Source organism: Malaclemys terrapin, chromosome 8 (assembly GCF_027887155.1).
Source record: "Malaclemys terrapin pileata isolate rMalTer1 chromosome 8, rMalTer1.hap1, whole genome shotgun sequence".
Classification (NCBI taxonomy): domain Eukaryota; kingdom Metazoa; phylum Chordata; order Testudines; family Emydidae; genus Malaclemys; species Malaclemys terrapin.
In genome coordinates this window covers 65,488,178-65,514,736 of record NC_071512.1, presented here as the reverse complement: position 1 = coordinate 65,514,736, position 26,559 = coordinate 65,488,178, and the positions used below count along the sequence as shown (strand labels likewise).

The window sequence follows — 26,559 nt, the reverse complement described above, 5'->3', positions numbered from 1 at the left end:
TTCTTACCTGCTCTTTTCCACAAATGCGTTCAGAGGACAAGGTTGGCAGCGGCAGCAGTAACAGAAGGGTCAGCTTCTTCCCACTGGACTTCGAGCTTCTCTAAATACTACTCTGGGATGGAAATGGATTCTTACGGATAATGGTTTGGACCCACCGTACGTTTGTATGATCCCAAGTGTCACAGGGTAGATTGGGCCCTATTAGGAGGGAACTGATCTAGCCCACCTGAGCCCAGTGCTTAATCTGTAATGAAAGAGGTGCTGGGGCTCAAGCAATTTCTTTACATTCATAAGTGATGTGGCAAGCCCAGAGGTGCCATAGCTATGAACTGCCAAGCCTAGAGATTCTGGGTCTCAGCCCTGGCAAATCCCTGCAAAAATTAAGCCCTGCCTATGCCTCACTAACAGCCTCTTGTTGGGGTCTGATGGAGGGCAGTTGGTCTCCACACAGAGCCAGAGGGGAATAGGGAACTGGGAGAGGAAGATGTGGCAGAGTGAATCTGCAGAGAGTTAGGAGGCTCCTGAACGCTGCACAGAGCAGAAGCCTCTGAAAGAGAGCCTCTGGCTTTAGGGACGGTGATGGGGTGTCCACCCCGCACAGAAGTCCAAGATAGTGGCCAGATGGGCCAATTAACCTAATATATGGAATGCTGAGGGAGAGTCTAATTAGAGGAACAGGCTCACCTGTGCTGGAACAGGTGGGGTCTACACAAAGTCAGGTGGCTGGCTACAAGCAGGGGGTTGCTGTGGCTGGGAAAGGCTTCAGGCAAACAGGCTGCAGCCACTTCCTGAATTGAAGGAGTTGGAGTCTGGCAAACTCAGAGACTGGGGGAAGCTACACAAGTGGGAGTTAGCTCAGGGAAGTAGCACCTAGGGGAGAACTGTACAGGGACTGTGGCTGCTTAGTATGGGGTACCTGGGCTGGAAAACAATGTAAAGGGAGGGCTTGGGGTCCCCTACCTACCACTGGGAAGTGCAAAGGGCATAAGAGCTGCCAGATTGACAGAGGACAGTGATTTCTCCAGAAGAGGAGGACTTTAGTGACCTGGCTGGAGGGCCAAGCCATGTAACAGGAGACTGCAGATTTGGGTGTGAGTAGGGCACCTAAGTGAGAGAAGATGCAGACCAGAGGCAAAGCAAACCATGGATGAGGGCGTTGGCCTTGAGCTAATCCCCAGAGTGACCAGGAGGGTGCACCAGCCCAGCAGTGAGTAACGCACCCCATGACAGGGACCAAAAATCTCCAGCCAAGTAAGTCTGGTAGTGGCCTGCTAAAAGGTTATGAGAGCACAGTATGCCACAGTAATGCAGACAGCATTGATGGCACTGGCATCCAACTGGTCTGTAGATGTCTCCAACTGGACTTCAATTTGCAAAAGCACGTTCAGCAAGCTTGCTACAACTACTTAAACCACCTTTCCAGGGCCTCTTAATTCAGGACACAGTTTCATAAGCCAAGGCAAAGCGGGTATGTGGTGGGGATAGTAACTCCATTTATGACAATGTTATTTGGTGGAAGTAGTGTTCCAACTTGTCCAGGAATGGAGATTCCTGATGGGGGAAAATCCCTGGCATCATGAACTTTCCCAGTACAGCCAATGTTGATATTCTTAAATCAACCTCTGTGGTCAATGAGCGCCTTCATAACAATGGAGTAGCACCCTTTGCCATTTATGTACTCAAAAGGACTGGGAGGCCAGATTGAAGGTTCTTTTTATAGAGGCAGCGCTGGGACCTGCCTCTGAGCTGAGCCGGTTCGACTCGGCACTGAGTACCTCGGTGTCGGTAAGGAGTCCTCCTCCCACTGTGCAGGAGTCTTAGCACTTTTCCCCTTCCCCAGTGCCCAGGAAGAGGCACAAGAAGCAGTCGTCTGAGAGGTGTTGATCCTGGTGCCAAAGAAGGCCAGGTATGGGACCCAGGACAGAGTGAGACCTGTGTCAGGCCACTCCTTTACCTCAGCACTGCAGCAGTTGGTACCATTAACTCCGGCCCCGGCGGTGCTGTTGTCTTTGTAGAGGCAGCGCAGCACCAGTGCATTTACAGTGCCATCAACTCCTCTATTGCCATGTCTAGGGACCTGCTCTCGCTGCTGGTGCCCATATCTCCGGCAGCATAGGAGTCAGTGCTACTGGTAACTGGCAGGCAGGAGGGAAGCCGCTGCCCCAGCTTCTGTCCAGTACCAGGGCCAATGGTACCATCTAGGGGAAAACCATCTTTGCTGGCCTCGGCGCAGACTTCCCCACTTCAGCACTGGTCTCTGGCACTGATAGGAACTGTGCCTCCATGGTCACCTCATCGAGACTCATCATCCTCAGAGTCAGAGGTGGGGTCATACTCCTCTCACCCTAGGAGCCACCCATGCTACCCCTAGGTACTTCTACCCTGCCATGGCTCCAAGCACCAGGGTACCACCGTGTGCCTGGCCTTCTGGACCCTGGGGGCCAGTGACAATGCAATGGCCCTTGTGGAACCTGTGGGGGCTTCCCACAGCCCAGAGTCCTGTCTCAAGGTGCTCCTATTTAGTGGCCTCTGAGAGCAGAGCACTACCACTGCCTTGGTGAGAGGCTCCTGAACCAGGCTCAGTACCGGAGTCCGGTACTGAATTTCAAGAGTGGGCCCCTGTCAAAGTGGAAAGAGGAGAGGAGGGTCCTCAGCCTGTGTTGGCTTCCTCCTCCCCAGATGAGGCTATTGGCAATTGATTTGTCACCTCTTCAGGACGACTATAAGGCTCACTAAGACTTGTTTAAGTGGTTGGTCTCAAATTTGGGCACCCAGATGGAGGCAGTCAAGGAGACCTCCCACAGCCTGCTGGACATGGTAGTAGTAGTGGACCACTCAAAAGTGTCTCTGCCACTCAATGAGGCTATCATGCATGGCCAACAGGTATAATAAGCCTCCCCTGGTAGAGCTGCCGCTGCCCCACCACCAGACGTCTGGGCTGTGGAAGCCCCTACTGTGCTCTGCCTCTTCCCCTCCCTGCTCTGCCCCATCCTCAAGGCCCCCACTGCCCTCTGCTACCTGGTGAGTCCTTCCTTGCTCAGCTTCCCCACTCCACACCCCTCCAGAGATCACCGCTGCTCACCACATCCCTTCTCTTCTCTTCCCTCTTACCCAAAAGACCCACCCTGGCCATCGCATCCCTCCTAACCCACTCTCCCACAAGGGTGCCCATCACTCACTGCAGCTGTCCTCTGCCACCAATGAGAGGGAAAGAAAAGACCCTCTGGGGACAGTGCCTAAAGCAAAAGTTCTTCTTCGAGTGATTGCTCCTGTGTATTCACTATAGGTGTGCGTGCTCGCCACGTGCACTGGTGGCAGAAGTTTTTCCCTTAGCAGCATCCCAAGTGGGGGAGCACCGCTGCAGCCCCTAGAGTGGAGCTGACATATTGCGCCATAAAGGAGGCTGTGCGCTCCCCCCACCCTCAGTTCCTTCTTGCCGCCAGTGAAGGTAGTCAGAACTTTGTGCTCCAGCCTTGGCTGCAGTGTTATAGCCTTAGTGGTATCCAGTTTCACTGAAAACTTTCCTTGCTGAACTTTCTTTCACGAGTGCCTAGGGTGACCAGATCACCCAAGTCAAATATCGGGACGTGAGGGGGCAGAGCAAAAAACAAAAACAAAACACCCTTCCTCCACAAGCGCTGGAGGGAGGCCTGGGAGACGCAGGGGAACCGCGGGGCCGGGGTGAGTGAGAGTCCGGCCTGGCCCCGAGCAGGCAGGACTCAGTCGGGCAGTAGGGAGAGTAGGGGGGCGGCCCGCGGGGCCAGGCAGCAGCTGTTCTCCCCCCCGGGCAGCGGGACTTGGGAGCAGCCGCTGCTGCAGCTCCCACTGCCGCGGGGGAGGAAGTGGCCGATGGCCAAGCTCGGCAGCTGTGGCTGCGACTGCGGCTCTGGCGCCCAGGCCCGAACCCCCCGAGCCTGGGCCTGCTGCGGGGACCCAGCAGCATGCACGCTGCGTCCAGCCCCAGGCCAGTCGCGTCTGGGCTGCTGCCCAGCTGGTGTTATCCCGCGGCGGCCCCAGAGCGGGGGCAGCAGGCCCCAGCCCCCCCGTCCCGCTTGGGTCCCGCTTGGGTCCCGCAGGGGAACGAACGGGCCTGGGCTGCCGATGCCTCCACCCCGAGGCCGCCGTGGGATTGCACCAGCTGGGCAGCAGCCCAGATGCAACTGGCCAGGGGCTGGGTGCAGTATTAGGAGAAATTGGCAAATAATATTTATCCAGATACTCATTGCAGTGACCTCATAGGAGTTGATGGGCCCCATAAGGTTGTATCTTGGAGGGGGGCTTCTCCTCATTTATCATGGCCTGCTTCACTGATAAATGTCCTCATCTGAAAGCAGGGAAAAAAACACCAAGTGAGGGGGACATACTAACTGGATATGCTTAGATAAACCTGGGGATGTGCACTATATACATACTACCGCTATGGTGTGTAAAGAAGTGAGATATGCAACATACCTGCAAAGGTTCAGCCCACTATTTTTTATTTTGTACATATGCATTACTGTAATTGGCATGGAAGCAATTAATATTTACAAAATTCTATTAGAAAGTCCATGAATTCTATATTAGTTATTGTTATTAGAGATAGTCTTTGGGTTGATTTTCCTTTAATGTAGTTTAATAGACAAATGAGATGATACCCTAAGAAATGAGTGTCTACCTGATTACAGAACAAGGAGTAATGGTCTCAAGTTGCAGTGGAGGAGGTTTTGGTTGGATATTAGGAAAAAAAATTTCACTAGGAGGGTGGTGAAGCACTGGAATGAGTTACCTAGGGAGGTAACCCATGGAATCTTCTTCCTTAGAGGTTTTTAAGGTCAGGCTTGACAAAGCCCTGGCTGGGATGATTTAGTGGGGAATTGGTCCTGCTTTGAGCAGGAGGTTGGACTAGATGACTTTCTGAGGTCCCTTCCAACCATGATATTCTATGATTAAGGGGGGATATGATAAAGGTCTATACAATCATGACTGGTGTGGAATAAAGAAGTGTTATTTACTCCTTCTCATAACACAAGAACTAGGGGTCACCAAATGAAATTAAGAGGCAGCAGGTTTAAAACAAACAAAAGGAAGTGTTTCTTCACACAACACACGGTTAACCTGTGGAACTCTTTGCCAGAGGATGTTGTGAAGGCCAAGACTATAACAGGGTTCAAAAAGAACTAGATAAATTAATGGAGGATAGGTCCATCAATGGCTAATAGCCAGGATGGGCAGGGATGGTGTCCCTAGCCTCTGTTTGTGAGAAGCTGGGAATGGGCAACAGGTGATGATTATCTGTTTTATTCATTCCCTCTGGGGCACCTGGCACTGGCCACTGTTGGAAGACAGGATACTGGGCTAGGTGGACCTTTGATCTGACCCAGTATGGCCGTTCTTATGTCGGTCATTGGTGGGTGGGATTGAACTGGGGACTTCTGGAGTTTAGTGCATAAGCCTCTACCACATGAGCTACTACCTGTTAACTAAGGCTGTAGAGCAAACTCATTAATCTCTCTCTCTCTCTCTCTCTTCCCCCCCCTCCCTTCTTCTGCCACTAGAAGGGACAGAACACCACACCCAGGAGGTGTGTGGGTTACGTGTGCATGCCAAATAGATTGCAGGAGTGCCCTTCCATGCTGCAGTTAACTATTTTTGGGCAGCTCCATTTTTTAATACATTAATTTTAGGTGTTAACCTGCTCAGTTTTGGTTTTTCACTTTGAAATTGTTTTTTATTCACTTCCCTGTGATTGAGTCACAGCTCCTGTATCCTAATGTGCTCTGTGAACTGTTCCATTTTTTTTCTTCATCTGATTTACCAATTCAGTGAAAGTATTTTTCACTAGTTTTTCCTTCTGTGCACTTACTTGTCCCATTTTGACAGGCACCAGTTTAGGTCTTGGTTTAGGTTTTACCGGAATCTGGCTTTTATCATACAGTGGTGGTTGCAATGCAGTGGACGCTGTTTCATGTTTTAATTTTGCTAAGGCCACCTTTTTCCATTTCTGTCCCCATTCTTCAGGCACAGGGTAGCTACCTGAAGCCTGCTGTTGACCACAAATATTTATAACAGGGAACGGCACATCCCTTCTTTGTAGTTTTTTTATAGCTGTTTCCAATGTTTTATTTTGTTCCCCCGCTTGCTGTCTCTGGACTGCTTGCTGCCCCACAAAGGGAGTGGGAGCATTCCAGGTCTTAGTAGCTTCTTCTGATTCTTGTAACTCTTTCTTTGTTTCTGTTACTCAATTTTAAAAAGTTCTAGCCTTCCCATTGGCTCTTTTGGCTTCCTTTTACCTATGCGTAGCAGTGAGACTTTTTAACCTTTTACAGGTAGAATAATTAGAGAACAGCTACTAAGAGGGATTTTATAGCTACTGGCTGGCTGGGTGTCCATAAAAGGGAGCTACACCTCCCCTCCCCCTTCATTTATCACAATCCTGATTATGTTAATTTGATGGCCATGTTGGGTGATCAAATGTTCCAGTTTTCTAACTATATCCCAGTGTACTGGCTCACTTCCTCATGCAGTTGAGATCCACTGGCTCACAAAGCACCTGTACAATGCAGTTCACTATGTAACCCTATTCTGATAGGTGGTGCTAGCAGCTTATGAATCAGGGGCCAGGATCTGCCAGTGATAGTAGCACTGACTTTAGTTTGGCATTGTCTGTTCACTGTGACAGGGTTAGATATCATTAAGTAGGGGGGTTTCTTTGAGAAGTGCTTCAGGCTTCCAGAGGGCAGCTAGAAAATGTGGCATCACTCTGAATTCAATTACAGTTTACTATATACAATGTATACTAGGTTCTCTGGGAAAGATCAACCAATCACACATATTTCACATCTGATGCGCCTGCACTCTGGATGCTTTCCAATTTCTGTAGCCACGGGCATAAAATCAGAGCAGCACCAACCATGCTCTAGTTCTGTCTTACAGCCCGTGGGTGTGAGACAGAATCCCTGGAGCGTTCATGTCTCTGTACAGTGTGTTAACGTTTTTTTCCCTCTAATTAGCTGTGAGTTTAGTGTTATAGTTATTAGTGTAACTAGATTTCCTCTTTGGTATCTTCCATGCTTCCAGAGATGGAAGAAACAATCCTGGACTCAGCCTACTCTGTACCTGTGAGATTCAAATACTGAGTGACTTCGTGGTAACTGACCAGCCAGAGGGACCATTGCTGGCCTCTACTAAAAAGGTTTTGGCTCTAGTCCATTTATATCTGTCACCTCAATGCCAGTGCAGTATACTGCAGGACCTTCCAGAACTCCAGAAACAATAGCTCCATCTACAGAGGAGAGAAACTCTTTTTCTTCCTCTGCATCTGAAAGGAGTGCAGTGATGTATCGTACATATCTGCAATACTCCTCTTCTGTGAGACAGGTTACTCAGACAGGCAGTGTTGAGAACATTCCTAGAAAAGGAGGCATTGGGAGTTTCAAGAGGAGCATCCTTCATGGCATTCTCTATGGTCTATTGCACCTTACCTTTATCTCATGCCATCCTGTCCATTCTGAGCTCCATGAGATACTCAAGAGAAGGGGTCCAGCCACTGCTCCTGCTGCTAAATCCAGGTTTCCTTCCCACCATAGATCTCAGGTGGTCCAGCATATCTCACACCACCAAGACCAAGATATGGAGTGGGATGATGTGAAGAAACTATTTCTATGGCAATTTCTTCATTTTTGCCTAATGAGGCTGGGTGTGCCAGCTGTCCTAGCTCAGACAGATGCCTATCCAATCTTCAGGGAGCTTCCCCCCAATGGAGGAGGCTGTAGCCTATAGGCTACAAGCTGCTTGCTTGTGTGTGTATATATATATATATTTTTTTTTCTTATAGTTTAAGTATTTGGTTTATTGAAATAGGTTTATAAATGTATATTAAAAATAAGTTTGGCTGTAATACAAGAGACCTACAGGCCATATCCTGTATAGTAAGCTAAAGCAAAGTTAGCATATCTATATACTCAGAAAGCAAAGTTGACCTTTTTCTTGTTTATGCTATACCCAAATAGATAAAGTACCTACGCTTATGTCTATGACCTTTTATTTAGACCAATAGACAATGGAGAATGGCATAGGGAGGTTTTCAATGTTGTACCCACAAACTTAACAAGTACACCACAAGAGACTGATGTGCGTACATAACTGTCATCAATACGCACATACATACTAGCCTATGGGGTAAGTGTACCCTAACACTTCTGAGTGAATGAATTAAATTTGGACATAAGAGGAAAGATTTCTGGCATTTGCCCTATAAAAGAGGTAACCCACCTCAATAGAGTACTCCATTTCTCACTTTGCTCTATTCTTACTTACTTCCTCCATTCTATCTATTCTCTCTATCTACAATGACTGCTACTATTAGTAGGTTGTACTTGTTCTTCTTAAACTTAAAGTTTCAAGGGAACTAGGCTAAGCTTGGTTTCCCTAAGTTATATTCTTAGTTGATTAGGTTTTGATTTAAGTTTAAGTTAGTCAAGTAAACCCTAGTCAGCTTTGATAGCTCTTAGCATTTTCTAAGTACTGCATCCCTCACTCAAGAATTGAGAAACCTGAACTGCAAGGCTGGTCCTGTGTCTCTTACTACCAGGTTATCAAGAAAGGGTGTGAGTATGTTAACCAAAGCTTTGTTACATATGATAATATAGAATTATATGCATTTTTTGAATAGCAGTAATGCAATTGTAACTTTGTAACTCTGGATATTTTACCATTTACTTACTATTATTGATTTTAATAAGAAGTCTTTAAGGTTATATCTGTCTCAGTGTGAGCTTCCTGTCATACCCTCGAGGGTCCTTTGTAAATTCTGTGGAGCCTGATTCAGGACAAGAACTTTTATCTTTTGATCAAACAGATTGGCGAGCCTAAGAACCATACTAATTAATATTAATAGTTTATTATTATTAATATTAATAACATTAAATAAAAATAAATTAAATCCCCATATTATTATTAGAGCTAGCAGCACAACTGTTGCATGTACCTCCTTACAGGCAGCCCTTGCTCCCTCAGACATGGCTACTGTGTCATGATGCACAGGGCTTGTTAGCTGTGCTCTTGGGGGATATGAAGGAGGGCCAAATGACCATAGAATCATAGAATATCAGGGTTGGAAGGGACCTCAAGAGGTCATCTAGTCCAACCCCCTGCTCAAAGCAGGACCAATTCCCAGCTAAATCATCCCAGCCAGGGCTTTGTCAAGCCGGGCCTTAAAAACCTCCAAGGAAGGAGACTCCACCACCTCCCTAGGTAACGCATTCCAGTGTTTCACCACCCTCCTAGTGAAATAGTTTTTCCTGATATCCAACCTGGACCTCCCCCACTGCAACTTGAGACCATTGCTCCTTGTTCTGTCATCTGCCACCACTGAGAACAGCCGAGCTCCATCCTCTTTGGAACCCCCCTTCAGGTAGTTGAAGGCTGCTATCAAATCCCCCCTCATTCTTCTCTTCTGGAGACTAAACAATCCCAGTTCCCTCAGCCTCTCCTTATAAGTCATGTGCTCCAGACCCCTAATTATTTTTGTTGCCCTCTGCTGGACTCTTTCCAATTTTTCCACATCCTTTTTGTAGTGTGGGGACCAAAACTGGACACAGTATTCCAGATGAGGCCTCACCAATGTCGAATAAAGGGGAACGATCACGTTCCTCAATCTCCTGGCAATGCCCCTACTTATACAGCCCAAAATGCCGTTAGCCTTCTTGGCAACAAGAGCACACTGTTGACTCATATCCAGCTTCTCATCCACTGTGACCCCTAGGTCCTTTTCTGCAGAACTGCTACCTAGCCATTCGGTCCCTAGTCTGTAGCAGTGCATGGTATTCTTCCGTCCTAAGTGCAGGACTCTGCACTTGTCCTTGTTGAACCTCATCAGGTTTTTTTCGTCCCAATCCTCTAATTTGTCTAGGTCCCTCTGTATCCGATCCCTACCCTCTAGTGTATCTACCACGCCTCCTAGTTTAGTGTCATCTGCAAACTTGCTGAGAGTGCAGTCCACACCATCCTCCAGATCATTAATAAAGATATTAAACAAAACCGGCCCCAGGACCGACCCTTGGGGCACTCCGCTTGAAACCGGCTGCCAACTAGACATGGAGCCATTGATCACTACCCGTTGAGCCCGACGATCTAGCCAGCTTTCTATCCACCTTACAGTCCATTCATCCAGCCCATACTTCTTTAACTTGGCGGCAAGAATACTGTGGGAGACTGTATCAAAAGCTTTGCTAAAGTCAAGGAATAACACATCCACTGCTTTCCCCTCATCCACAGAGCCAGTTATTTCATCATAGAAGGCAATTAGGTTAGTCAGGCACGACTTCCCCTTCGTGAATCCATGCTGACTGTTCCTGATCACTTTCCTCTCCTCTAAATGTTTCATAATTGATTCCTTGAGGACCTGCTCCATGATTTTTCCAGGGACTGAGGTGAGGCTGACTGGCCTGTAGTTTCCCGGATCCTCCTTCTTCCCTTTTTTAAAGATGGGCACTACATTAGCCTTTTTCCAGTCATCTGGGACCTCCCCCGATCGCCAGGAGTTTTCAAAAATAATGGCTAATGGCTCTGCAATCTCACCCGCCAACTCCTTTAGCACCCTTGGATGCACCGCATCCGGCCCCATGGACTTGTGCACGTCCAGTTTTTCTAAATAGTCCCGAACCACTTCTTTCTCTACAGAGGGCTGGTCACCTTCTCCCCATGCTGTACTGCCCAGTGCAGCAATCTGGGAGCTGACCTTGTGCGTGAAGACAGAGGCAAAAATATCATTGAGTACATTAGCTTTTTCCACATCCTCGGTCACTAGGTTGCCTCCCTCATTCAGTAAGGGGCCCACACTTTCCTTGATTTTCTTCTTCTTGCTAACATACCTGTAGAAACCCTTCTTGTTACTCTTAACATCTCTTGCTAACTGAAACTCCAAGTGTGATTTGGCCTTCCTGATTTCACTCCTGCATGCCTGAGCAATATTTTTATACTCCTTCCTGGTCATTTGTCCAATCTTCCACTTCTTGTAAGCTTCTTTTTTGCGTTTAAGATCAGCAAGGATTTCACTGTTTAGCCAAGCTGGTCGCCTGCCATATTTACTATTTTTTCTACACGTCGGGATGGTTTGTTCCTGCAACCTCAATAAGGATTCTTTAAAATACAGCCAGCTCTCCTGGACCCCTTTGCCCTTCATGTTATTCTCCCGGGGGATTCTGCCCATCTGTTCCCTGAGGGAGTCAAAGTCTGCTTTTCTGAAGTCCAGGGTCCGTATTCTACTGCTCTCCTTTCTTCCTTGTGTCAGGATCCTGAACTCGACCATCTCATGGTCACTGCCTCCCAGGTTCCCCTCCACTTTTGCTTCCCCTACTAATTCTTCCCTGTTTATGAGCAGCAGGTCAAGAAAAGCTCTGCCCCTAGTTGGTTCCTCCAGCACTTGCAGCAGGAAATTGTCCCCTACACTTTCCAAAACTTTCCTGGATTGTCTGTGCACCACTGTATTGCTCTCCCAGCAGATATCAGGGTGATTAAAGTCTTCCATGAGAACCAGGGCCTGCGATCTAGCAACTTCCGCTAGTTGCCAGAAGAAAGCCTCGTCCACCTCTTCCCCCTGGTCTGGTGGTCTATAGCAGACTCCAACCACGACATCACCCTTGTTGCTCACACTTCTCAGCTTTATCCAGAGACTCTCAGGTTTTTCTGCAGTTTCATACCGGAGCTCTGAGCAGTCATACTCTTCTCTTACATACAACGCAACTCCCCCACCTTTTCTGCCCTGCCTGTCCTTCCTGAACAGTTTATATCCATCCATGACAGTACTCCAGTCATGTGAGTTATCCCACCAAGTCTCTGTTATTCCAATCAAATCATAGTTCCCTGACTGTGCCAGGACTTCCAGTTCTCCCTGCTTGTTTCCCAGGCTTCTTGCATTTGTGTATAGGCACTTAAGATACCTCATCGATCGTCCCTCTTTCTCAGCATGAGACAGGAGTCCTCCCCTCTTGCGCTCTCCTGCTTGTGCTTCCTCCCAGGATCCCATTTCCCCACTTACCTCAGGGCTTTGGTCTCCTTCCCCCGGTGAACCTAGTTTAAAGCCCTCCTCACTAGGTTAGCAAGCCTGCTGGCGAAGATGCTCTTCCCTCTCTTCGTTAGGTGGAGCCCGTCTCTGCCTAGCACTCCTCCTTCTTGGAACACCATCCCATGGTCGAAGAATCCAAAGCCTTCTCTCCGACACCACCTGCGTAGCCATTCGTTGACTTCCACGATTCGACGGTCTCTACCCCGGCCTTTTCCTTGCACAGGGAGGATGGACGAGAACACCACTTGCGCCTCAAACTCCTTTATCCTTCTTCCCAGAGCCACGTAGTCTGCAGTGATCCGCTCAAGGTCATTCTTGGCAGTATCATTGGTGCCCACGTGGAGAAGCAGGAAGGGGTAGCGATCCGAGGGCTTGATGAGTCTCGGCAGTCTCTCCGTCACATCGTGTATCCTAGCTCCTGGCAAGCAGCAGACCTCTCGGTTTTCCAGGTCGGGGCGGCAAATAGATGACTCAGTCCCCCTGAGGAGGGAGTCCCCGACCACCACCACCCTCCTCCTCCTCTTGGGAGTGGTGGTCGTGGAACCCCCATCCCTAGGACAGTGCATCTTTTGCCTTCCAATCGGTCGAGTCTCCTTCTGCTCCCTTCCCTCAGATGGGTCATCTAGTCCACTCTCCGCATTAGTACCTGTAGAGAGAACATGGAAACGATTGCTCACCTGTATCTCCATTGCTGGTGCATGGACGCTCCTCTTTCTCCTTCTGGAGGTCACATGCTGCCAAACCTCTTCACAATCCTTCTGTCCCTGCTGCGCCTGCTCTGAATCTTCAGAACATTGTGGCTGTAGAAGCATCTCCTGACGTCTGTCCAGGAAATCTTCATTTTCCCTTATGCAACGCAGAGTCGATACTCGTTTCTCCAGGCCTCGAACCTTCTCTTCCAATATGGAGACCAGCTTGCACTTTGTACAGACAAAGTCGCTTCTGTCCTGTGGAAGAAAGACAAACATGGCACAGCAGGTTACAACAGCTGATCGCTCACCTTCCATATCACCGTCCTCTTAAGAGCTTCCTCAACTGTTGCAGGAACTACTCAGAGAAACCTGCAGATGAAAGCCTCAGTGCGCTCTCCCCAAGCGAGCTCCCAGGCAAACTCCCGCTGTTAGCCTCTGCTGTTCGCCGCTCAGCTGGTTCGCTGCTGACTGCCCTTATATACCAGTCAGGCCCACTGAAGGCCCACCTGGGAGCTATAGGTTTTGAACCTTGGTACACGGGACACCTAAGAAGTGGGAAGTCCCAACCTGCCACCCAGGGACCTGCTGCCAGATTCTAGGATAGCAGCTTTGAACTCTAGCAGAGAACTCCTGTCCCAAGATCTGATTGGTGGAACCCTGGGGGTCCTGATTGGTCCCCAGCCTCTATATAACCCAAATACAGGAACAGGAAGTAGTCCATGTAACTAGGTTCTCCCTGCTTTGCATTGCTTCTCCTGTGATATCTGCTCCTCATACCTGCTGCAGATCTCCTCTTAACCTGACAGTGCCTGCCTCCTGACACCTGACTCTCGGTTTGCCCTCTTTCCTGTCTCAGACTCTAACCTCCTGGTATTGGACCCAGGCTTACTCCCAACTCCTGCTCTGACCACTAGTTCAGACTGCCAATACCCCGGTCATGACTCTATCCTTTGAAGGCTGCAACCTCTTCAATAAGCACAAGGATGAAGCCTTGGATGCTTTAAAGGACTCAAGGGCCATGTTAGGTTACTTTGAGATACATACCCCAGCCACGTGGAGAAAGTAATATGTAGGCCTCAGAATTATTCTAGACAGAGACAACCTTCCTTTTATTATTACAGCCAACAAAGGTCATCAGAGCCTCTGAGGCAGAGGGACACCACCTTCCCCTTCCTCCTCCACCACAACCTTGCTTCAACCTCACATCAGCAGCTTTGATGCTGCGGCAAAGAGCCCCTTGGAACTCTAGGATCTACCTTCTTCTTCTCCCCTCTTTGGGAACCATCCATTTTGCTTTTAGGAGGCCTGGAACTGGCTAACTCTAAACCATTGGATTCTGGAAATAATGGACAATGGTCACTATTCCTTCCTATTAACTGTGTTTAGATTTAGTTTATTTTCCCACAGAATTACATTTTCCCCACCTGTTATATTCCACCAACATACAAGAAGCCAACTGCATTGGCCCAGTCTTGCCCACTGCTAGCCGTCTAATGTTTTATGTAACACCTAGACTTGCAGAGCCCTAACACTCAGGGGAACACAAAGAATGTGCTTGGCCCCTGATTAAAGGAGTAGAGTAGTTTAAGAGGCAGGATGTTGTGAGGAAGGCATGCTCCCCTTCCACACCCCCTCAGAGAGGTGGAGGGGAGCAGGGGGCATGATTTCAACAAAGTAAATGTTGAGGAATTAAGAAATTGAATACCCTTGTCCAGGTGATTTTTAGGATCCCACTCTTTACTGTGCCCACTGTAGCAACTCACGGTCACTGGTTCCAAGTTCCCCTAGTGTTCTCCCATTGTTCAATATCTTCATTAATGATCTGGAGCATAGTGTGGATTGCACCCTCAGCAAGCTTGCAGATGACACTAAACTGGGAGGAGTGGTAGATATGCTGGAAGGTAGGGATAGGATACAGAGGGACCTAGACAAATTAGAAGATTGGGCCAAAATAAATCTGATGAGGTTCAACAAGGACAAGTGCAGAGTCCTGCATTTAGGACGGAAGAATCCCATGCATTGCTACAGACTAGGGACCAAGTGGCTAGGCAGCAAGTTCTGCAGAAAAGGATCTAGGGGTTACAGTGGATGAGAAGCTGGATATGAGTCATCAGTGTGCCCTTGTTGCCAAGAAGGCTAATGGCATTTTGGGCTGTATAATTAGGGGCATTGCCAGCAGATCAAGGGATGTGATCATTCGGCATTGGTGAAGCCTCATCTGGAGTACTGTGTCCAATTTTGGGCCCCACACTACAAGAAGGATGTGGAAAAATTGCAAAGAGTCCAGCGGAGGGCAACAAAAATGATTAGGGGGCTGGAGCACATGACTTATAAGGAGAGGCTGAGGGAACTGGGATTATTTAGTCTGCAGAAGAGAAGAATGAGGGGGGATTTGATAGCTGCTTTCAACTACCTGAAAGGGGGTTCCAAAGAGGATGGATCTAGACTGTTCCCAGTGGTAGCAGATGACAGAACAAGGAGTAATAGTCTCAAGTTGCAGTGCGGGAGGTTTAGGTTGGATATTAAGAAAAACTTTTTCACTAGGAGGGTGGTGAAGCACTGGAATGGGTTACCTAGGGAGGTGGTGGAATCTCCTTCCTTAGAGGTTTTTAAGATCAGGCTTGACAAAGCCCTGGCCAGGATGATTTAGTTGGGAATTGGTCCTGCTTTGAGCAGGGGTTTGGACTAGATGACCGCCTGAGGTCCCTTCGAACTCTGATACTCTATGATTCTATGATTCTCAGTCAGCTCTCCCGCCAAAGACTGTAACATGACATGCTTCCACACACCACAAGAGTTGGTTCAGGAACTTACTTATTCTCACATTCTGCCAATCCTGGTGGTTTGTAGCAGATATTTTTTGCCTTTTATTTTTCATTCCTGTCATCCTACCCTAATGGGTTATTGATATGGATATGGTTTTTAATAGTTTGGTTCCAGCTCTAATATTAATGTATGTATTTTTCACTTTTTAGTTTGATTTCTTGTTTTGATTTTAGTTTGTTCATATAAAATTTACTGTAATGAAATGCTGCCTAATAGTTTTATTCTTTATTTCTATATTGTTGGAAAGTGTTCGCACTCACTATTGGTAATGGTGCAATAACTTCCTTCCCACTGCCAGAATATGTAACAGGTTCAACAATAGAATACAAATCCAAACGTTTACATGCGGTAAAGGGTTCTCACGTTGGCCAGTGGACAGAATTACCAGTTTTCTTAGTATGTAAAAACATTTATTACATGATACTAGATTTCTCTATGGTGCTCAGCACTGATTGGGGCAGATCCTGGGCTCTGCTAAGGTCATCTGGTATCTACATAAAGTACCTCTCTATTGTGTCTTTGGGAATTTAGCCCAATAACTGTCTTTCTGTGCCAGGTTCAAAGCCCTTTAAAGTAGGTGGGAGTGTGTACAAAAAATTAGTCACAGAAAGCATGATCTAAAGGCGGGTGGAGAAATTTTAATTACAGGGAAAAGTTTCAGTATCTTGGTATGCCCTCCTTCCCCCCCCCAAAAAGTAAATTAATGACACATTAAGCTTTTAATTTCACTACACTTAAGAAATAGAGTCACTGCTATGGCACACTATCTCACACCTTTAGCACTGGAGGTCCCCATTTCGCTCCCTGGTTAAGGCTGCTGTCACAACTTCACTTCCCTTAGTTTTTAACTTTGCCCTTGTCCACATAGGCACTCATAGGGCAAAGTTAGCAGCGGCACAACAGCAGGAGGGACACATGAACCAAAAAGACTGTCAGCACCATTCCACTAGACTGCCAGTTTCTTTAAATCCTGCTTTGGGGTGGGAAACTGACTCTTTTGAAGAATATTTCTGACCAATGAACACATTTGTATGATCGCTAGCAATCCTGGGAGCTGTGTTTTATGATTCTAAGGGCAGGGAGAGGGTTGTTCCAATTATTAAGAAACTTGAAATTGCAAAAATCAAGCACTCAAAAATTAGGAAATGACAGAATTAAGGTTGCTGTGCATCTTGAATTAATCTTCCCTGTGTGTATGAATTATGATACATTCTTTTAGTTACAGTCCATTAATTCCTGTTACCACTCACAATGCCTTAGCTCCTGCCTCATCCGACTTTGTGCCTATAAGCCCCTTAGACTCACTCCACAAACTCTGCTCCCCCCATTCTCTGGCTCCCACAACCTCCTTCCCTCCTTGCTGCTATTCTGTCCCGGCTCTCTCCCACTAAACACCATTCCTCATCCCTCTTTATTCAAATTAGGCTGATTCCTAATTCTCCTTAGGCTACCTAGATGCCAGCCAGGGGGGCACTGATAGTACATGAGACATAGTCTCCCTCCTCTCAGTTTCTGTACCCAATGCCACAGTGATCTCTGACATTAGGGCAGAGCAATGGTTGGAAAACTTCTGCAGCCCCAGAATGGTGATTGCCCAGTGCAGACAGAATCTTTGATGAATTTAGTTGTCAAATTCAAAGAAGTCTCTACTGAGCATGTAGGCACTGTGATTTTTTTAAAGTATTATAAGGAGTGTCATGGAGTCCCACTCATAGGTGAATATTGTTTTCTTTCTTTCTTGTTGTTGTTGTTAAGCAACTAGACTGGAGAGAATACTAGAACATGTACTATGGTGAATAACTTTACATTAGCTTGGACGGATCCTAGGGGACCATGTAGGTCTTTCCTTCATTCTAGCCTATGAAAAAGAAATTAAAATGTTTGCAAATATGCTGTCTTCCTACTCTGTTTAAAGCATCATAAGAAAAATATTCATGCAATGGATATTTGTGTGGGTTGTTTATCCCTAAATCAAAAAGATAATATGCAGGTGTTTTAGGGTAATTGCATTTATTTTTCACCAACAGCCCACAGATAAAATACTTGTAAATGTTTTCCTATAACATGGCTTGGGAACTTATTCTCCACAGTCTGGTGTTTCCTTAACAGTGAGTGTAGAACTGTGAGATTGGAACCACAGTTGCAAAATAAGAGAACATAACTTTACGGTTATTTGGTAGCAAGGGTTTTCTGCTCCCAAAACTTTTTCAGTTTCTTTCAGTGAATGTTGATGCCTATCCCGTACAATGTAGTGTGATGCACTAAAGATTATCCTGTATTTGTAAGTGTCCCTGCCTCATGGTGTTTTGGATGTCTCCACAAAAGCAATTATCCACATCTACTATACTCCCCAGAGGGACAAAAGGACTTGGAGGTTGAGCTACAGTCTGATAACGTAAGTAAATGTGAATAGCGCTAATAGTCTTTAACCTTTGCTGGGAAGTTCCCCCAAAACATGATTTACCAGAATAAGCTCTACCTCACTCCAAAATTCAAAGTGTCTGTATGTCCTGATCAATGACTGATAAACAGTCAGGCTTGCACAATACTAGTTTCCACTGGCAAATGCTATCTTTCAGGCCTGGGGCTTCACTCAAGTTTTTTGCCACATCCTAACTGGCTGCCAGTTAATATGAGGTAGTTGACACAGACATAAAGGGTAATGTAAACACTGCCCAAATGTTTGTTCCAGGCTCCTGGTTTACTGAATTGAGCAACCTGGAGTAAACCTCTAGCATAGATATAACCTCAGTGTTCTGTCCACTGCACCTGCCAGCCCAGCTGCCTCCTTCTGGTGCTGCTTTTGAGGAGGGAAGAGGACTAAGGCCATGTACATTCACCCCGAAGATCCTGCCACCTTCAGAAAGCGGGTGACCCAGCAACTAGATAATCAAAAATTGTGACATATGCAAAAGAGTGGGTTGGTCATAGAGTAAAAGAGTCAGGAAATGATGTGAGGGGAATGTCATAAAAACAACAAGGAGTCTGGTGACACCTTAAAGACTAACAGATTTATTTGGGCATAAGCTTTCGTGAGTAAAAACCTCACTTCTTCGGGTGCATAGAGTGAAAGTTACAGATGCAGGCATTATATACTGACACATGGAGAGCAGGGAGTTACTTCGCAAGTGGAGAACCAGTGTTGACAGGGCCAATTCAATCAGGGTGGATGTAGTCCACTCCCAATAATAGATGAGGAGGTGTCAATTCCAGGAGAGGAAAAGCTGCTTCTGTAATGAGCCAGCCACTCCCAGTCCCTATTCAAGCCCAGATTAATGGTGTTGAATTTGCAAATGAATTTTAGTTCTGCTGTTTCTCTCTGAAGTCTGTTTCTGAAAATTTTTGTTCAATGATAGTGACTTTTAAATCTGTAATAGAATGACCAGGGAGATTGAAGTGTTCACTTACTGGCTTATGTATGTTACCATTCCTGATGTCCGATTTGTGTCCATTTATTCTTTTGCAGAGGGACTGTCCAGTTTGGCCAATGTACATGGCAGAGGGGCATTGCTGGCACATGATGGCATATATAACATTAGTGGATGTGCAGGTCCTATGTCATGAAAGAGGAGCATTGGGAAACAAACAAACAACTTGTTTTGTGTTCCTGGTGGAGTTTATATCTGTTATTTCTGGAATTAGATGTTGCAAGAGAAGAGGTCGGGGGTGCAACAGAGAGGGGTTATAAAGGAAGGTCAGTCTTCATTTGCTGAGGACAGGATCCAGAGAAGAGCAGAACTCCATGTCAGCTATTACAAGTGCTGGGTGTACTTTATCAAGCACCAGCATGACTTTGCTGAGAGGTATCATCATTCAGATACTCTGGGCTTTCTATGCTAAGGGACAAGGTAAGATGCAAAATGAATTAAAAGATCCTCAGCTCCATTTTGCAAGGGTAAAACAATGACTCATGGAACATGGTAAATAGGGGGTTTAGTGACAAATGGAGGAGAGTGCGTGAGAACCTTTGCAGATGGAGGGTTAGTTATGGAGCCTTACTTTTGTGTTATTCTAGAGACTATTCCCATGTGTCTACTGCCTAATGAAACAAGGCTAATGAAACAAAATACTTCAGAGGGATTCAGAGTGCAAAAGTATGTGAGTGTTCCTAGTAGCTCTGTATGCATTATTGCTGTAATCCTGACAGCTGGTGAAATTTACTAAGGTACTCACATATCTGTTTCCTGTTCATCTCCATAGTTATTTTTGCCACATTAAATGAATTATGAATTCAACAGGATTTATGTTTGTTTAGCAATTGTTTTTATTTCATATCACTCCAAGAGTAATACTGTGCTGATTGTAGAAAAGTTTCTGGTATATGGGCCTGATATATAGATAATATAGGGAAAGATGCCTTAGAAATAGCTCTAGATAGTCCATTGAGCTCTATAGAGAAGGGGGCATTTTAATCTTTGACACTAGACCTTCTGAGTCCTTTCCCATCACATCATTCAGTGAACTAGGACTTAGAGGGATGACTTTCCAAGAGACTGGGAGGGTTCCAAGCAGTTAAGTACACCAAAGAAGTAATTTGAATCATAACTGTTAATGTAGGACAGGCTGTTTTTGCTCAAATAATCCATGTTAATTGAGCTACTCAGTAGTTCAATGTATTACATTCTGGAAGATATGCACTTCCTCAGGCAGGCATATCTGAATAACTGGATTCCACGTACACCAAACTCTGCACAGAAAATGACATGAGGTGCCAGTATACTGTGCTATCAGTTGTTTCATTGTCTCGGTTAATTGTTTTGTACATTAGCTGACATTAATTCCTCAGTAAGACTCAAGAGTTTGTAGAGCTTGAGGTTTTAGATCTGAACTGGTTTTATCAAAATCTTAAATTTGTTAATGAAGTAACTTCTTTTTTCTTGAGTAATGAAAAATGGTTGATCAGACATTGGTCAAAGTTCCCTCCAAACATTTACTTTTGGACTGACAAAGAACATGAGAAACTTCAGCACCGGTAAATGCTTCGAATGAAAGAATTGTCTCAGCCATAACCCTGGCATTGGTGAGGAGGTGCTACACTAAATTAATACTGAGTTTTCTTTACATGAACATTAAAATGTTTGTGTTCAAAGAGAAATATTAGCATTGACAAACAATAAATCCTGATATGATTTGATACGTCAATTCAGGAAAAAGCATAAGCTGTTCCAAGAATTCTGAATACTTGAATCACTATATGGCAATCTCTGCTTTATGGTCATTGATTTTTTATTTGTAACAGTTTTCTTTACATTCAAAGGGTCAAAGCAGATGGCTAAAGGTGCAGGCCTTGCTCCTGTGAGCAGACCCACACAAAGGGATGATTTTATGAGCAGAGATTACTCACATGAGTGAGGGTGCTAGACAGGCTTTTAATTAAGAGGAGTAACAGATGGGGTGACAAATACAAGTAGGAGAGGACAAAGGTGACAACAGCTTCATCATTTAGTGGCTTAGGTGAGTGATTCACACATCCTAAGTTTACATGATTAAAAAAAAAAAACTTTATATATATGGGCTGAGATTGTCAAAGTCCCTTAAGAATTTAGATACACAATTGTCATTGAAAATAATAGTATTTCTCCTTCATCTTCTAGGCATCTTTGAACATCTTTGCCATAATCTGATTAGTTAACATTTCTCCAGACCTCAGCATTTTTCATTCATTGGATCTAGATTTCCCAGAATTTATGGGTGTTGGATCCAGTATAATGGAGGGATTTCTTTTTCTAAAAGACTAAACAAAATGGTAGTTGGGAACACTGGTGAATTGACCTCTAGACTCCAAGTACATGTGCAGGTTTTATGGGCCTAATGTATCTAAAATAAAATATAGAAATCTTTAAAAATAAACCAGATTATGTAGCTATTAGTAGCACTATATATATAATAATTGAGAGGGCATGTTCACTCTTAATTGACAACACTGAAGTAGATTCTGCCATGATGGGCTCATTATAAATGCTTAGGTAGACTAGTTTAGATTAGACAGAATTGTTTTCCATTCAGACTCAGAAGTTTTATTCAGATTTGGGCAGGGAGGGTTCTGATATTTGGACAATATTCAGATCCTCCAAATCTGAATGATATCTGATTTGAACACTAGCCTTTGCCCACTTCTCTCTGTAGGACTCCCTCCCCCTCTCCCAGAGCCCCATGCCATATTTTAGACTTGAATGCGTTGACCAGTGTGGACGTGATAAGATTACACAGTTCTTCACTGTTTATCATTTCAGTGATAATGTCACCAACATGGAATAGGTTTCTAAGTAACAAAACATGAAAGTCTAACCTGCCTGCAAAATGATTTTTTTTCTTTCAGTGATGGTTTGTTTATATAAAGTAGAGAAAGAGGGAGAGATAAGTGCTATATTTTAGCTCAAGTCAGTCTTTTGGAAATATTTATACAATCTAAAATTTACCTGAGCTCTGCACTGCAAGCTGACAAAATAGTCTGAAATGCTTTTTCAGATGCTCAGTTACCCAATCTGCACCTATAATGAATAACACTGTGTGTTTGGTTTGTGTAGTGCCAGTATGTGAACAGCCGCCTGATGTTGATTTTGGCAATATTATTAGTGGTGAGAAATCACAATATGTGGAGAGTGACTCTGTGCAGTACGGCTGCTATCCTGGATACACACTGGCAGGATCTGAACGGATAACGTGTTATGGGAGAAACTGGATGCCAGCGCCAAAATGTTTGGGTAAAGGGAAATTTGAATCTATTTTATTCCCCACAGCTTAAGTCTTGGTGAATTTTTGTTAATAAATGCAGATGTATGTAGAACTCGGTAGTTGATCAGAGACCATAGGTGAGAAGAATCCTTCATTATTCCACTATTGCAAGAAAGCGGTTGGTTGCCGTCACCGTGTCTCCATGTTGTGAAGTTAGGGTGCATTCTGACGCGGGTATTTGACCAGGGAGAAAACAAGTATTATATTAAATTTCCATCACTGGATTTTATAGCATTGTTTTTCTAGTGGGTTCAATGCGTTCTCCTTCAATGTAGATGTTGACATTATAATGACTGTGGAGTCACCTTCTTTCCTTATTCCTGGAACAGCTTTCCTCCTTCAAATCCCTCCACAAAGCCCACCTCTTGTGGCTTGACTTTCCTTGCTCCCTGAAATCTATGCTCAGGCATTCCTTATTCCAGCTCCCAAGAGGACAATTTATAAATAGTAATTTTAAACATTTGGCAATTTAAGAAATATTAGAAAGCCTAAGAGGTTAATGTAAAATGGCTAACTTTAAACCCCTGCTTGCCTCGCCCCATACATCTCCCAAGAAATTTAACCCTTTCCCCCTGAATTGTGAATACCACACTGAGCCCCTAAAAGTAATATGCTTAGTCACAACTTTAACTCGTGTGCCACATTTTCACTAGTACAATGAAACCTATCAAAAGTGATCCATTGAGGGACTGATAAAAATCAGTCAACAGAAATGATCTTCTGATAAAAATGAAACAGAACTGTACTCAATATACTTTGGGGTTCTTAGGGATGGTCTCGTAATGAAAGTAATTGCTTAATAAAGGTGGTCGCTTTGGAGAGGTAATTTGAATTTAGTTTTCTATTCTCTTCAGTGACTTCTCTGGTGACTCCAATTCCAACTATCCAATCAGCAACCATCTCCCTTTCACCATTCCTTGACAAGTTTAATTTGCAATCAAAATGCAATTAGACTCTGAGCCCAATCACCCAATGGAAGCAGTTTTAGGCCCCATATCTAATGCAGACTCATGAAATTTATTATGAGATTTAGTTAATAAATTATTTTTGATATTTGCCATAATCACTTTCTGCGGCCAGATCATAGAAGAGATTATTATTATGGTGAAAGATTAAAATAAAGCAATAGCTTTAATTGTGTGTAATCTGTAAACTTTGTGGTGAATAATACATTGTTCTAATTTTTTCCTGTTTTCATTTAGCACCATGTACCATCACAAAACAGCAACTGGAGGACAAAAAACTGCTTCTGTCCAGTGGCCGTAGACGTACAATAATGGTTGTAAATGATCAAATAGTGGAATTTTCCTGCAGTGAAGGATATAACCCCACAGAACCTTCAGCCAGGAAGTGTGTTGATGGACACATAGATTTTCCACTGTGTATCTCTGGTAGGTATGATAATTTGCAGTCACTGTCTATAACTCACATGAAATGAGGGGAAGATAACGAAGAAAATCTCATCCCAAGTAGCCTTATGGGTGAACAAGCAATGACTGGGCATGCAGTATCATTTTGTTTTGTTTGTTTTTGCTTAGCGACAGGAAAGAAATGTGGACGTCCACCTGTTGTTGTTAATGGAGATATAACTACTTTTTTGCAAAAAGAGTATGCCTCAGGCTCTTCTGTGGAATACAAATGCCAAAAGTTTTATTCAGTGAAAGGGCAAAATAAATCTTTCTGTAACAATGGAAACTGGACAGAAACACCAATTTGTGAGGGTAAGATGATGTTTATATATCTGGTAGTAGGTAAAAGTGCTTCACAGTTCAAATATCATTTTTGTTACATTATTTTGTACCAATATTTTGAACTTTGTAATATAGAGATTTTACTGTTAGAAATCTAAATATTTCTGATGAAAGTTCAAAATCTCCTGAGCTTCTTTTAGAAGTTATTGGAAAATGTATTTTCTTTACAATTTCAATGAAGTCCTTTTAAAGGAACATTCAATGAAATTTCAGGGTGGAAAATCTGAAATTGACAAAAGTAAATACTTTTTCACAGAACACGTAATTAGATGGTGGAACTCATTGCCATAGGAAGTGATTGAGGCCAAGAAGTTAGCAAGACTCAATAAGGAATTCAGTGTTTATAAGGCCTACAAGAATATCCAGATTATCATGGAGTCTGGTGGCACCTTAAAGACTAACAGATTTATTTGGGCATAAGCTTTCGTGAGTAAAAACCTCACTTCTTCGGATGCATGGCTAAGGTGCCACCAGACTCCTTGTTGTTTTTGTAGATACAGACTAACATGGCTACCCCCTGATACTTGACAGATTATCATGATTAATAATGATAAAAAATGTGGAAACAATATTCACACTCCTGTTTCAGGGTTAAATCAGTCTGTAATTATTAGAGATCAAGCTGAGATCTAATATTAGGGGGTGGGGAGCAAATTATCCCATCTCTGCCTGCCTCAGGGTTCTTACACCTTCCTCTGATACATCTGGTACAGGCCACTGGCTGAGATCTAATCTGGGAATCCCAGGTTCTTGACCATACCATTTTTCTATTGCTAACATCAAAACAAATTTGTGATTATTGGAAAAGCCAGGTAATACCTTATTCAGTGTTTGTTCCTGACAATCCAGATACTTTTCTTCTATCGGTTCCCCCGAATCAGTCCACCTAGACCTCAACCATGATAACTATATGTACATCATTAGATTTCTGCTTTTCTCATTCTAGAGCCATGTGTTATCTCTCAGGAAGAAATGCAAAACCGTGGCATAGAGCTGACTGAGGCATACAATGGAAAACAATACATACAACATGATGATTTTGTTGTGTTTAAGTGCAAATCAGGACATGTACCCCAGGCATTTTTATCTCCTGATTTCACTGTGTGGTGTCATTCAGGCAATATTGTGTATCCCCAGTGCAATAAAGGTATGTGTTCCTTAATTAAATTACTATTCCTTGGGATATTCTAAGCTGGGAGGAAAATGAGCAAACTTGAAACAAAAGACCAGTACTTCATAGGCTTATATTTGATAAATACAGAAAAAATGACACCACTATCAAAAGTGTGGAATGTACAGATGACACTTATGGAATGAATTTACTTGTTTTTATTTAGGAGGGCTTCACTGATTTATTTGTTAGAAAACAAAGATTTAATAGATCAGGGTAGATAGCAGCATTAAGTGTCCTGTTGCCTTATTTGTCATACTGGAAATAGAGCAGCACACATTGGAAAATAATTAGCCTTTAAAGGAGAAATCAAATTAGATGCATTTATGGTTAAATTAGCTCCCTTGCAAATACAGGTGTGGGTTTATGAACCTAGCAGAGGTGCTTCTCTATTCATTTATCATTATTGGAAAGAGTTGGTAAGACAGTGGATACATGGGACCAGAAGACAGAATTTCCTTGGGTGGTTTTTTTTCGTGTTCTTAACAAGGTCCTTCACGACAATCTATTAAAGGACACAAATACTCAGAGTAAAGAATACAATTTTATATAAGTTAGAAACTTACCAGGCAATGGGAAACTTTGGGGTAATGCTTAGTGGGTTTGAGAGAATAGAACAGCATTCAGACACCTTTCTCTTTCTCCACATTTGGGGCCATAAGTGGATAGTGGGGGAGAAACCGCTCCTGCCATAACTGTAAGCAGCACAAGGACTGTTCTTCTCTTGTCAGCACAACTTAGTCCCATAGGGAACCTTCTACCAGCTGAGGACTGGGTGGGGCTGCCCATGACAAACCACTCCATCATACAGGGGGAATCTTCACCATTCCCAGCTAGAGATAGTTTAAAAGTTTTTTCATGTCACTCCAACGGTGTGAAAAGACCTTAACTGGGGTCAAGGATGTGGCCTCTAGAGTTTATTTAATGACAATTTAGAGTGGCAAGAACTTAAGTCAACTCAGGACAAGCTTCTCAACATGCCATGCCCAAATGCAGGGCACAATGTATAACAAGGACCCCAAATGAGGGACACAAATGTTTAATTATGCTGGAATTTCTCCTAGACTCGTCCAGACTATGATATTAAATTGCTCTTTAATGTATATTAAGTAGGTCAGTGGAGAAGTGCTTATATCACAATAACCACTATCACATCTCACACTGGTAACCTCACTAGACAGATGTAAGCATTTCTCCACCTTCTTAGTCCAATACAGAGCACATAGAAATAGTCTACCCAAGATGCATGAACATTACTGAGCCTTCATAGAGCATGGATCTCATGGTAGATTAAAACTTCTCCAGAAGAGTAATTCCAATATTCTAGCCTTACCACCC

General features: G+C 44.3%; 1 protein-coding gene across 1 annotated transcript in view; it reads left to right on the top strand.

Moving 5' to 3' along the window:
- LOC128842458 (complement factor H-like) overlaps nucleotides 1-26,559 on the top strand; it is a 107,069-nt gene that overhangs the window by 62,127 nt on the left and 18,383 nt on the right. Inside the window, 5 exon segments of the mRNA XM_054038482.1 lie at nucleotides 19,284-19,412; nucleotides 22,092-22,268; nucleotides 23,502-23,690; nucleotides 23,838-24,020; nucleotides 24,997-25,197. Coding sequence (XP_053894457.1) covers nucleotides 19,284-19,412; nucleotides 22,092-22,268; nucleotides 23,502-23,690; nucleotides 23,838-24,020; nucleotides 24,997-25,197 — 879 coding nt within the window.